The 13,485-nt window shown below is 50.7% G+C and overlaps 1 protein-coding gene across 8 annotated transcripts in view; it reads left to right on the top strand.

The window, feature by feature from the left end:
* The window catches only part of Myh14 (myosin heavy chain 14), a 62,571-nt gene that overhangs the window by 22,483 nt on the left and 26,603 nt on the right, over positions 1 to 13,485 (top strand). For 4 of the 8 annotated variants that reach the window (XM_087555734.1, XM_087555727.1, XM_087555732.1 and 1 more), the window contains 7 exons: positions 3,723 to 3,818; positions 6,548 to 6,666; positions 8,364 to 8,516; positions 8,609 to 8,782; positions 9,274 to 9,447; positions 9,867 to 9,981; positions 12,734 to 12,856. In XM_087555734.1, coding sequence (XP_087411860.1) covers positions 3,723 to 3,818; positions 6,548 to 6,666; positions 8,364 to 8,516; positions 8,609 to 8,782; positions 9,274 to 9,447; positions 9,867 to 9,981; positions 12,734 to 12,856 — 954 coding nt within the window. The remainder of the gene's footprint in view (positions 1 to 3,722; positions 3,819 to 6,547; positions 6,667 to 8,363; positions 8,517 to 8,608; positions 8,783 to 9,273; positions 9,448 to 9,866; positions 9,982 to 12,733; positions 12,857 to 13,485) is intronic. The other 4 variants (NM_001437870.1, NM_001100690.1, NM_001437869.1 and 1 more) reach the window with 1 other exon arrangement.

Below are 13,485 nucleotides of genomic sequence, written 5' to 3'. Positions count from 1 at the left end.
AAACTGAGGCCCAGATGGACACTCCACGATTTTTTCCCCATCTTTGACTTCTTTGTCTTATGTGTATGGGTGTTTTGCCTGCATGTTCTCCTGTGCTATGCCCAAGGGCACCAGTTCCCCTGGAACTGGAGGTACAGGTGTTTGTGAGTCACCAATGTGGTTAGAGAAATGTGAACCCTGGTCCTCTGTAAGGGTGGCAGCCAGTGCTCTTAACCACTGAGCCATCTCTCCAGTCTCCATTCAGCAAATCCTACCTTTGACTACTGGGCTTCTGTTTAAATGTCTGATATTTCTTTTGTTTTTTTTTTTGTTTTTTTTGTTTTTTTTTTTTTTTTTTTTTGGTTCTTTTTTTTTCGGAGCTGGGGACCGAACCCAGGGCCTTGCGCTTCCTAGGCAAGGGCTCTACCACTGAGCTAAATCCCCAACCCCTTCTTTTGTTTTTTTTTTTTTCTTTTCCACGTTGATTTATTTAGCCCTTGTGTATGCATGGAGGTAGGGGCAGCTTTGGGAAGTCGTTTCTCCCCTTCCATGATGCAGGTGCTGGAGAATGAGCTCAGGGAATCAGGCTTGGGGGCCAGGCCCTTCACCAGCTAAACCATTTCTCCAGCCTTGGATCGATTTTTGTTGTTGAGGTAGAGTCTGCAGCCCAGGCTGGTCTTGAATTTCTGATCCTCCTGCCTCCACCTCCCGAGTGCTGGGATGATAAGCATGGACCATCACAGTGTGTGCATGCGTGTGTGTGACCCCAGTTTCTGTTAATGTGCTGTGTACAGGAACTGCATGACGGACAGGAAAGCTCCCATAGCTTCAGCTGAGGTCTTACCTCTGCCAGCTTATGAACTCAGTGACGCTGAGTTTTGTGCCTCTGTTTCTCCATCTGTCAACTTAGGATCACAGGTAGCAGGGTCCACCTCCTAGAGCTGTTTTTGAAGGTCAGGTGCTTGGATTGGACGTGGTACAGGGAAGAGAAAATAATCCATGTCTGTTGACTACGTAAACCTTGGAGACTGAGCAGCTGGAGTGGGGAACAGTGCACGCTGTGTTGTGCCTTAACGGTGCCATGGAGACAAGCGACACAAACACAGCTGCCACAGCCTATCATTGACCCCCGCGCCCGTGCTCAACGTGTTGATAGAATTCTGAATCAAACCAGCGTCAGGGGCTGAGAGACAGCTCAGCCCTTAAGAGCGCTGGCTGCTCTTCCAGAAGACTCAGGTTTGAGACCCAGCAGCCATATGGAGGCTCACAACTCCAGGGGGATTCGCCTCTGTGGGCATCGTGTGCACATAATGCACTGATAAGCTATACAACACAAATTAAAAACAAAGGGAAGGGGCTGGGGATTTAGCTCAGTGGTAGAGCGCTTACCTAGGAAGCGCAAGGCCCTGGGTTCGGTCCCCAGCTCCGAAAAACAGAACCAAAAAAAAAAAAGGGAAAAATTAGCAACAGTTTTCCAGGTGATACAGTGGTTACCCCCTCTCCCTCCCTCTCCTGTTCCCCCCACGCCCCCTCCCCATAGAAAACACTTCTATGATAAGTAGTAACACAGATGGGGATAGTCCCTAGACACACAGGCTAAGCTGCTCCTCTACAGTGCCCCGGGTGTCCTCCAGGGGGCAGCACAACCTCTGTTCTCAAAGCACCTAGCATTCCTAATGAAAAATCAGTGCACTAGGTGATCACAGCCAAGGCATTTGCAGAATCTAAGCATTTTCTCCCTAGATTTATTTGTAAACCAAACCCTGCTGTGGTCAGAGGTCTCTGACGTCGGTGGCTGGACACCTTACCAAAAACCTGAGGTATAGAAGCTGGGGCTGGGGCCTAGTTGGTGAAGGCCTGGGTTCTCCTAAGTCAGGTCTGGCGGTGGTGTCTTGTCATCTTAATACTAGGGAAGTAAAGGCAGGAGTTCAAGGTCACCCTTAGCTATATAGAAAGGTCTAGGTGTATGAAACTAGTCTCAAACAATCAAAAAAGCAAAATAAAACAAACAAAAAACCAACAAAATCCTAGGAAAGAGGAATTGAGAGAGGAATAGATTTATTTGAAGGACAGAAGAGTCCTTTGTTCTGTTCTGCAAGGAAAACAGCTCAGTAAGTAAAGGAGCTTGCAGCCAAGCCACAAGACCAGAGTTCAAGTCCTGAAATCTGCACAGTAGAAGGAGAGAACCAACTCCTGTAAGGTGTCTCTGTGAGAGAGACAGAGACCACCAGCCAGGAAACACATGTGCAGATCAAACCGTGAGGTGGCTTAGCACAGCTTTCTGGGGGCTGTCCCCTCCAGTTGCCAGAGTTTCTGGGTACTCAGCTCTAGCAGGGGATTTTCTAGAGGAATTTTAGCTCTTTAGGGCCTGTTTCTTCTATTTTTTTAAAAAAAATTATTTATTTTATGTATATGGGCACACTGTAGCTGTCTTCAGACAGCAGAAGAGGGCATCAGATCCCATTACAGATGGTTGTGCGCCATCATGTGGGTATTGAACTCAGGACCTCTGGAAGGGCAGTCAGTGCTCTTAACCACTGAGTCATCTCTCCAGCCACTCTCTTTCAGAGTCCCCGATTGTGGCCACTCACAGAGCAGAGTATTGTGATCTGGCTCCAAAAACACACAACACAAGCCAAGGTCAAAGCAAGATGCCCAGCCATGTCAGTTCGGACTGGCGTCCTTTCTGGGATCAACTTGTTCCCTATCTTAGGATTTTTTTTTTTAAAAAGAGTGTGTGTGTGTGTGTGTGTGTGTGTGTGTGTGTGTGTGTGTGTGTGTGTGTGTTGTGTGCATCGGACTGCATATCTGTGAGGACAGGAGAAGATGTAAGACCCCCTGGAGCTGGTGTACAGGTGGTTGGGAGCTACCTGACATGGGTCCTAGGAACAGAACTTGGATCCTTTGGAAGAGCAGTCAGTGCTCTTCACCGTGGAGCAGTTCTTGTCATGTAAACTACACCCCCAGCACAGCGCTGGAGCAAAGAGGCTTGGGTGACCAACTCGGAAAACAACTCACTTCACTGCGGCATCAGCTTTAATGCCTTTGGTCACAAGCTCTGTGTGTCAGAATCAGTGGGCTGAGGAGATGGCTTAGTGGGAGGAGGACCTGCTGCCAGGCACGAGGACCTGAGTTCCAATCCTTAACGCTCAGGGAAGGTGTTGGGCGTGGGACTGGGAAAATGGATCTGTGGTTAAAGGGGCTTTTGGCCAAGTCTGGTGACCTTTTTTTTTTTTTTTTTTTTTCTTTTTTTCGGAGCTGGGGACTGAACCCAGGGCCTTGCGCTTGCTAGGCAAGCGCTCTACCACTGAGCTAAATCCCCAACCCCTGACCATATTTTTTGAAACAGCTTCTCTTACTGAGCCTGGAACCTGACTTTTTGGCTAGGCTGGTTGGCTAGCCTCTGAGCTTCCAGGATCTTCCTGTCTGTCCCCTCAGGCCTGGGGTTACAGACGTGTACCACTGTACCCATCTCGGGACCTCATGCTTGTTCAGAGAGCACTTCCCTGACTCAGCCATCTCCCTATCTGGTTCATTTCAAATCGTGTATACAGCATCAGCATCCGCTTTTCAAAACTTGAAAGGGAAGCTGAGTGTATTGTTCTGTTGCAGTTTCAAAGGCCTAGCTGGGGTCACAGAGGAGCGTTGAGCTCTGGGGCACCGAACATGACTTTGGGGTTTCCTGCAGCACGATTAAGGCAGGTGCCAGCGTCCCCCCTGTGACCGCCCTCTGTTCCCCACAGCCATGCTGCGCACAGTCTCAGCTGTCCTCCAGTTTGGCAACATTGTCCTGAAGAAAGAGCGGAACACGGATCAAGCCACCATGCCTGACAACACAGGTACCACCGGGGCCCACGTCCTCTGTCCTTGCCAGTGTCCCCTCTTACCTCTGCCCCTCACCCAGGAGGGCTCAGACTCCTGCACTTCGCAGAGGTCTTGCCCAGAGCACCATGGTCAGGCTTCCTTCATTTTAAACACCCTGCTGACGACAACACCATGGCGGTAGGTAGACAATCCCACCTAGGCCTGAGAAGCAGCTCTCCTCCTCTAGCCTGGGGCCCTCTTTTTCTTTATGGGGGCTGGAGAGATGGTTCAGAGGTTAAGAGCACCGGCTCCTCTTCAAGAGGTCCTGAGTTCAATTCCCAGCAACCACCTGGTGGCTCACGACCATCTGTAATGGGTTCTGGTGCCCTCTTCTGGCCTGCAGGTGTACATGCAGACAGAACGCTGTATACATAACAAACCAATCTTAAAAAAAAAAAAAAACTTCATTTTATGTGCATTGGTGTTTTGCCTGCATGCATGTCCATATGAAGCTGTCAGATTCTCTGGAACTGAAATTGCAGACAGTTGTGAGCTGCCATATGGGTGCTGGGACTTGAACTCTGGTCCTCGGAAAGAGTATCCAGTGCTCTTACCCACTGAGCCATCTTTCTAGCCCCAACCTTGGGCATTTTAAATTCCTGATCTTCCTGCCTCTGCCCCTGAAGTGCTGAGGTTTCCTGTCTGTGCCACCACACCTGGTTTCATATCTCCCTCCCTGTTTTTGTTAAACAATGAAAATCACTAATTCTCCATCTTGTTTCTTGTTCATTATTTGGGACTGGGCCATATGTAGCCCAGGACGGCCTTGAATTCCTGGTCCTCTTGCATCCACCTCTTTTTAATTTTTTTGTTGTTGTCGTTTTTGTTTTTTTTCAAGACAGGGTTTCTCTCTGTAGCCTTGGCTGTCCCAGAGCTCTCCTTATAGACCAGGCTGGCCTTGAACTCACAGATATTCACCTGCCTCTGCCTCCTGAGTACTGGGATTAAGGTGTGTGCCACCAAGCTCCACCTCGTAAGTGCTGGCGTAACAGGCCTGCCCGCCACTTCCAGCTGAAACGTTGGGTGTTATCTTTAAGCTCCGTGAGTGGATAGGAAAATGGAGGCTTTTGTACAAATGATCTGGCCATAGCCAGTCAGCCAGTGAGTGGTGTCAGCTGTGAGCTCTGAGCAGCTCCATGGCCTCTTGGGGTAAAGGAAGAGCTGAGTGACAGGTAGTTCCCTCACTCCCTCCTGCCCCCTGGGCAGTTTTTTGTTTTATAGGGTTTTTTTTTTTGCTTTGTTTTTTTGTTTTGTTTTGTTTTTTGAGACAGTGTCTGCCTACGTAGCACAAGTAACCAGGAACCTGCTCTATAGTCTGTCCAGGTTGGCCTTGAACTCACGGAGATCCACCTGCCTCTGCCTCAGAGTGTTGATGGCATGTGCCACCTCACTCAACATTTTTTGTTTGTTTGTTTTAAGCTTTGTGAGAGAGGATGGCACTGTAGCCTATGCTGACCTCAAACTCGCAGCCAGCCTCCTGCCTCAGCCTCCCAAGTGCTGGGATCTGGTTGTCATGGAAGGGGAGACGATTGCCCCCAGTCAGACTCTGGTGATGTCTGCGTCCTCGGGGTCTCCCCTGGGGTTTTCCTGCCCTGTGCCAGTGTAGCCGGAGATCTAGACAGAAATAGAGTTCACAGGCTCCCCCTGGACATCTGAAGCTCTCTGTCCTGGTTATAAAAACCCTCCAGCTCACTCGCAAACTCCTCACAGCTCTGAAAATCTGGGGAACTGGGGCACTGCTCCTCACTACCCAGCCCTGCAGTGCCCACTTGTGGCCAGCGGGGATGCTATTCACCAACCTGGCCCGGCTCTGCCTGGCACACCAGTTTGCTTTTCTTAATTGAGGACAAACATTTCAAGTCTTTTTTTCTTCTTTATTTTTGTTTTTTATTTTTACCTTTTTGGCGTGTATGTTGGGGTTGGGGGCTTCGAGACAGGGTTTTTCTGTGTACGTCTGGCTGTCCTGGAATTCATTCTGTAGACCAGGCTGGCCTCAAACTCAGAGACCTTGGCTGCCTCTGCCTCCTGAGTGCTGGGATCAGAGGCGTGTGCTACCACTGTCTGGCTAGAAGTCTTTCTGAAACCTGCTTATTTTTCCTTAATACCTTCAGGGGTATCTTTATATGTTTACTAGAATCCAATGGTTGGGAGTGTTGGGTTCAGACAGGATCTCATGTAACCCAGATTGGCCCCCAACTTGCTTTGTAGTTGAGGATGACCTTGAATTCATGATCCTCCTGCCTCAAACTCTCAGATACTCGCTGCCAGATCTGTGCTACTATGTCTGACTCTGGTGCCTTTTTAATGTATTTCTTTCTAGGCTTCTCTCTTTCCTTCTGTGGGGCCAAGCACAGTTAAGCTTTCCCTCTGCGGAGCTGACTGATGCCTGGAAACGTGGCTTGATTCAGGGTTTAATTCAGAGTAGAAAGGGAAACACGCCTCCCACGCAGCCTTGGCGTGCTCCACCGCAAACATCCATCTATTTAGCGTGCTGGAGTAGGTGCTTTCTCTGCTAGTTATTCCTACTGAAACTACATGTCAGTCCAGGTCCAGGGGCACAGGCCTTTTAACCCAGCACTTGGTTAGCTCTGGATGCTACTGCCAGAAAGGCTTCCTCCTCCTCTTTCCTCCAGCAGAGGGCTATGGTGTCCCACAAGCCCTCCCCTTCCCCAGCACTAACCCCCCCCCCTCCTGTCTCCCCCAGCTGCCCAGAAGCTTTGCCGCCTCTTGGGACTTGGAGTGACTGACTTCTCCAGAGCCCTTCTCACGCCCCGCATCAAAGTCGGCCGAGATTACGTCCAGAAAGCACAGACCAAAGAGCAGGTAGGTGGGATCCAGCGGTGCAGGGGCTGGAAGAACTGGCTTGCGATTTGCGATCCTGGGACTTTTAAATTATTATTAATATTACAATTATTTGTTCATTTATTTGTTGGGTGGGGTCACGCATGCCACAGCATGCAGGCTGACACCAGAGGGCCACTAAGAGCAGTCGTTCTGTCCTTCTGGGTGGGTCCTAGGGATTGGACTCAGGTCGTCAGGCTTGGCAACAGCCTTTACCTTGAGAACCTCTCACCAAGTCTTTTATTTTTTTTCTTTTCTTTTTTTTTTTCGGAGCTGGGGATCGAACCCAGGGCCTTGCGCTTGCTAGGCAAGCGCTCTACCGCTGAGCTAAATCCCCAACCCCTCACCAAGTCTTAAGATAGCTTCCCCCCTCTCTCATGCTCAGCAGCCTTGCCTGCCCTACTCTTCACCATGCTGGGGGTGGGCAGGCAGGCGGGGCGAGCAGTAATGAACACAGATCAAGGCGGGGGAGGTGGCTCCATCAGCAAGGGCTGGCCTCACAAGCACGTGGACAAACCCGAGCTTGAACCCCAGAACCCATGTCAAGAGCTGGCGATGGACACAGGGGGACTCCTGGCTTTCACTGGTCAGCCACTCTAGCTGAATGAAGAAGCTCCAGCTTCAGTGAGAAAGTCTCTCTGAAAGAACTAAGTGGGAAATGGCTCCTCCTGAGGCATGACCCCCGAGCTTGACCTCTGGCCTCCACACCCTCATGTGTGCTCACATGTGCACACACGTACGATATACCAATACCGATACACGATACCAAAATAAAGACTTGTCTCTCAAGGAGCTTGGGATGTACTGTGGTGGTGGTTCTCACCCTTCCTAATCCTTGGACCCTTTAACACAGTTGCTCATTTTGTGGCGATCCCTAAGCATGGCGTTACCTTGTTGCTACTTTATAGCTGTAATTTGCTACTGTTTTAGGGGGCAATGTAAATACCTGATCTGTGGCCTCTGTGGGGGGTCGGGAGGACCCACGGGCTGAGAAACACTGTGCCCGGGACATGGCCAACGAGCATGGAAAGGATGGTTCTGTTTAGTGATGCCTCAGTGAGGGGGGTTTAGTGATGTGGAAACGAAGGAGCGAGGGGCAGGGTTCCAGAAGCCATGATCAACAGGGACAGAGTAAAGAGGTGCTGCGGGAGGCTGGGAAGCGACTTGGTTTCATTTGTCCTTTATATTAAGATTCTCTTGTCTACTGCAAGAATTGGTTCCTTAGAGTATATGTATAAGCAAGGAAACTCAGGGTCACTGACATAATCGAGGCAAAGATGGTGGCTCAGACCACAGGGGTGACAGAGAGGTGACCACAGGTCGGAGCCACAGGGAACAGGAAGGAGCTTGGATTTCTGTCTCAGTTTCCGTCTCTGATAGCATGGAGAAACTAAGGCAAGGAGAGGTTTATTCAAGGCCCTGAGGCTACAGAGTCTCTTAGTGGCTATACTGGGATTCGAATACTCACACTGTGCTGTAGATATTGATTTAAGAGGGGGAAGGAAGGTAGGAGCCTGAAGCACACAAGATCTTCATTAATGACAGAGTGTTGTTATTGTGGTCCTCTTTGGTGTATATACCCAAAAAATTGTGGGATGAACTGTAAGGGCCTAAAAGTTCAGGGACACCCTGCTTGAGTGTCACATGGGCTGGACTTCACTTTGCATCCTACCCTGCAGGCTGACTTTGCGCTGGAGGCTCTGGCCAAAGCTACCTATGAGCGCCTGTTCCGCTGGCTGGTTCTGCGGCTCAACCGTGCCCTGGACAGAAGCCCACGTCAGGGCGCCTCCTTCCTGGGCATCCTGGACATCGCAGGCTTTGAGATCTTCCAGGTGTGCACTGTTGCCTTGCGGTCCCTCTCGCCTATTCTGGTTCCCTCCGTTCCCGCACTCACCACCCTATCTCTCCTTCAACGCCCTCGTAGCTGAACTCCTTCGAGCAGCTGTGCATCAACTACACCAATGAGAAGCTGCAGCAGCTGTTCAACCACACCATGTTCGTGCTGGAGCAGGAGGAGTACCAGCGAGAAGGCATCCCCTGGACCTTCCTGGACTTTGGGTTGGACCTGCAGCCTTGTATCGACCTCATTGAGCGGCCGGTGAGGGGCCAGAACCAATGGGCCCGGCAACCCAGACCCTTAATGCTCGGCCCCGCCTACCGCCCAGACCCTAAGAACTTGCCCCACCCACTGCCAGACACACACCTACCGCTTAGACGCTCAAAACTTGACTCCACCCACCGCCCAGTCCCACAATACTTTGCCCTCCCAATGCTCAGACCCACAAAGCTTGGCTCCACCTACTACCCAACCCGGTCCACCTGCCACAACGCCCTTCACTAACCCAAAGAGGAAATGTCCCACCAGCAGCCACATCCCTGTCACCAGTGGGTTCTCTGGACACTGCAGATCCCACTTGAATTCCCGGCTCCAGACATCGGGTCAATCGGGTCAATGCGAGGTTCGGTGCTGGTGCTGAAGCCTAGTACTTTGCTGCTCAGCCACGTCCCAGTCCCCCAACCTCGAGCACTGACAGCTGCAACCTGTGCCCAGACTTGGGGAATCTGACTTCTGTTCCCTTTGCTGGTCAGGCCAACCCTCCAGGTCTCCTGGCCCTGCTGGACGAGGAGTGCTGGTTCCCCAAGGCCACTGACAAGTCTTTTGTGGAGAAGGTTGCCCAGGAGCAGGGCAGCCACCCCAAGTTCCAGCGTCCTAGGAACCTACGAGATCAAGCGGACTTCAGCGTCCTGCACTACGCAGGCAAGGTGAGGGCTAGGCTGGCCGTGGTTCCCACTCAAGGATTCAGGGGTCTGGACTTGGCCCCAGTGTACATTGGCTCACGTAACACACAAAATGCAAGACCAAGTCAGCCAAAGCTTCCTCCAGAGGGAGGCCCCCTGTGAAATTCCACGGGGAGCCTCACACCTGGGGCCCTTTGATGGGAACGGACTGTTTGAGGAACTGAGGAGGCCTATGTGGCCAGAGCAGAATGTACTAAAAGAATGTTGTAGTCGTGGAGGGCAAAGGGATGGGCTACAGGAGTGTGGGGGAAGGGGGGCATAGAAAGAAGGGTCATATAGGTGAGGGGCAGTTCAGAGCATGCATACAAGTTGACCCCCCTGTTCCAGTCCCTGTGTATGGGGAGCTCAGTCACACGGTTGTTCGTCTGTCTCATTCCATTCAGGTTGACTACAAAGCCAATGAGTGGTTGATGAAGAACATGGATCCATTGAATGACAATGTGGCCGCCTTGCTTCACCAGAGCACAGATCGTCTCACAGCTGAGATCTGGAAGGATGGTAAGGTTCCCGTCCCAGGGTGTGTCACAGGTGCTTTCCCCCTTCCTACCCACAGGGAGCAGGAGCTAGAGGGGGAGGGAGGAATGTTGGGTACCTGGTTGAATGGGTGGGTGGATGAGTGAGTGGATACATGGATGAGCGGTGGTGGGTGAGCCAGTGGACAGATGGATGGACTGATTGGAGGCTGATGGATGAGCAGGATGGGTGAATGGATGGATGGACAGATGGATGGATGGATGGGTGGACAGATGGATGGATGGGTGGACAGATGGATGGATGGGTGGACAGACGGATGGACAGATGGACGGATGGATGGATGGACGGACGGATGGACGGATGGATGGATGGATGGATGAATGGATGGATGGATGGGTGGGTGGGTGGGTAGGTGAGTAGAAAGCTACATGGGTTGATGAGTGGTTTGGTGGGTGGATGTGTTGTTTTCTTAAATTAGCATCTTACACGAGGATAAGAAATACAGGCGGGGCTGGGGATTTAGCTCAGTGGTAGAGCGCTTGCCTAGCAAGCGCAAGGCCCTGGGTTCGGTCCCCAGCTCCGAAAAAAAGAAAAAAAAAAGAAATAATACAGGCATACCCATGGGCATATCGTTGTTGATGATCATTTTTAGAAAAATAAGTGCAGCCATCCCTTGGGACACACAGGACACTAGGCCACTCAAAGACTTACATCAATACCATAGTATTCACATTTGACACACACACCTTCCCAGATACTTTTTCCTCTCTATCCCTATAGGCTGAATCATCCCTCATCCTATTTATTTAACAAAATGCAAATGATATGTAAATAGTGGTTACACTACTACACAGAACATGGCAGGAAAAAGCCTGTTTTGTGTTCAGTATAAACTCTTTTCCTCAGAGTATTTTTAATTAGTTGTTCAGTCGCAAGCGCCAAGCCTGAATATATGGAAAGCTGATTTTATGTAGATATTTTTAGCCAGGCATGGTGGTGCAAGCCTTTAATCCCAGCACTCGAGGGTGGGTGGGGTGGGGGAGGCAAGTGGAACTCTGTGAGTTTATATCATGAGCTCTAAGGAAGCCAGAGAGGCCATGTCTCAAATAAACAAACAAGTTGAGCAATCAGGGAGCCCAAGTTCAGGAGCAGCACCTCCGTCAGGGGCTCCAACACTTCTGTCCTCCATGGGTACCTGCACCCATGCACTCACACGCACACACATACACGTGCGCGCACACACACACACACATACACACATACACACACATACACATACACACACATACACACATACATACAAACGCACGCACACACACACACATACACACATACACACACATACACATACACACACATACACACATACATACAAACGCACGCATACACACGCACGCACACACATGCACACACACACATACACATACACACACATACACACATACATACACACGCATGCACACACATGCACACACACACACATACACACATGCACACTCACACGCACACGGAGTTAAAAATAATCAAAATAGGGCTGGAGAGATGGCTCAGTGGTTAAGAGCACCGGCTGCTCTTCCAGAGGTCCTGAGTTCAATTCCCAGCAACCACATGGTGACTCACAACCATCTTTAATGGGATCTGACGCCCGCCCTCTTCTGGTGTGTCTTAAGACAGCTACAGTGTACTCATATGTAATAAATAAATAAATCTTTAAAAAATAATCAGGGGTTGGGTGTTTAACTCAGTGGTAGAGTGCTTGCCTAGCAAGCACAAGGCCCTGGGTTCGGTCCTCAGCGTAGTTCATGGGCACTATGGACACATGACCCATCTGTCCCATCCCCTGAGTGCCTGTCTCTGAGTGACAGTCCTGCTCTTCTGGAGCTGATGTTAAATCAATCTTCTCCCACTAGAAACCATTAGCAAAGCTGGTGCAAAGGGCAGGGGAAGGGGAAGGGTAGGGACTTGGTCCAGTTTACATTCATCTCACTCTGGCTGCCTTGATCCCAGAATCAGACATGCTGCACCCTAGCAACCATCAGGGGGAAGGGGGGGGGACAAATGAGATAGTCTGTGTCCTAGAGTTTTACTGCTGTGAAAAGACACCATGACTGAGACAACTCTTATAAAGACAGCATTTAATTGGGGCTGGCTTACTGGGTCAGAGGTTCAGCCCAATATCATCAAGGCAGGAACATGGCAGCATCCAGGCAGCCACGGTACAGAGGAGCTGAGAGGTCTACATCTTCATCTAGAGGCTGCTAGCAGGATGCTGACTTCCAGGCAGCTAGGATGAGGGTCTTAAAGCCCACACCCACAGTGACACAGCTACTCCAGCAGGGCCACACCCACTCCAGCAAGGCCACGCCCACTCCAACAGGGCCACTCCCACTTCAACAGGACCACACCTCCTAAAGGTGCCACTCTCTGGGCTGAGCACAGACAAACCATCGCAGTCCCCTAGGGGCAGAGTGTATGCGCCAAGTTAGTTGTTGAGCTTCCTGGCATCCAGGGCAAAAGGATTACCTAAGCAGACAGATGCAGTCTTGGGCCTAAGGTGTTCTGTTGTTTTCTTTGGTGCTGATTCTTCCCAGATGACCTCAGCGCTACAGTTAGGGTGAACAGAACTTGATTAGGTCCCAGGCAACACCTGGGTCCTGCCTGCTTGCTCTGTGCTGACTAATGCTCTCTCTCTCTCTTCCTCTCACCTCCCCCCTCCCATCTCCACACATCTCTCCCACCACTGCCATCTTCCCCACCCCTCATCTGTCCACCCCAGAACAAGGGGGTCTCCAACAGTTCACTTTCCTTGGCTCCTTCCCGTCGCCGTCCCCTGGACCTGCAGGGGGACTCAGCTCTGGTGCTTCTCCTCCAGGGCTTGGGTCTCTCTGTGCACCCACGGGTGAGGTTGCAGGATACAGTGGGGGGTAGGGTGGGGAGGGGTCCTGGGTGGAAACGTCGGTCCCCCTCCTCTCTGCATGAAGTTTCTCCCTCCTTGCTGAGCCCTCAGTGGGTCTGGAGCCTTCTAGCTAGACCATACATTAAAAATACAGAGAAGGGGCCAGCAAGATGGGCCAGCACGTAAAGATGTGTGTGTGGCCAAGCCTGACGATCTGAGTTCCATCTCCCAGGACACATGTGGGGGAGGAGCAAACAATTCCCACAAACTGTCTGTCCTCTATACATGCCTTACACACATGCGCACACTCACGTGGACACACACACACAGTGTAATAACATTTTAAGAAAGGCATTTCTGGAGAGATGGCTCAGCAGTTAAGAGCACTGACTGCTCTTCCAGAGTTCCTGAGTTCAATTCCCAGCAACCACAGGGTGGCTCATAACTATCTGTAATGAGATCTTATGCCTTCTTCTGGCCTGCAGGCATACATGCAGGCAGAAAGCTGTATACATAATAAGTAAACAATTTTTTAAAAAAGGGCATTTCCTGAGCACCTAATGTGTAAACAAGGAAACAAGCACAGAGAGGTTATGCAGTTTGCTCAAGGTCACACAGCCAGTAAGTGATAG

Source organism: Rattus norvegicus, chromosome 1 (assembly GCF_021556685.1).
Source record: "Rattus norvegicus strain SHRSP/BbbUtx chromosome 1, alternate assembly SHRSP_T2T, whole genome shotgun sequence".
Classification (NCBI taxonomy): Eukaryota; Metazoa; Chordata; class Mammalia; order Rodentia; family Muridae; genus Rattus; species Rattus norvegicus.
This window is presented reverse-complemented; position numbering and strand designations above follow the sequence as displayed.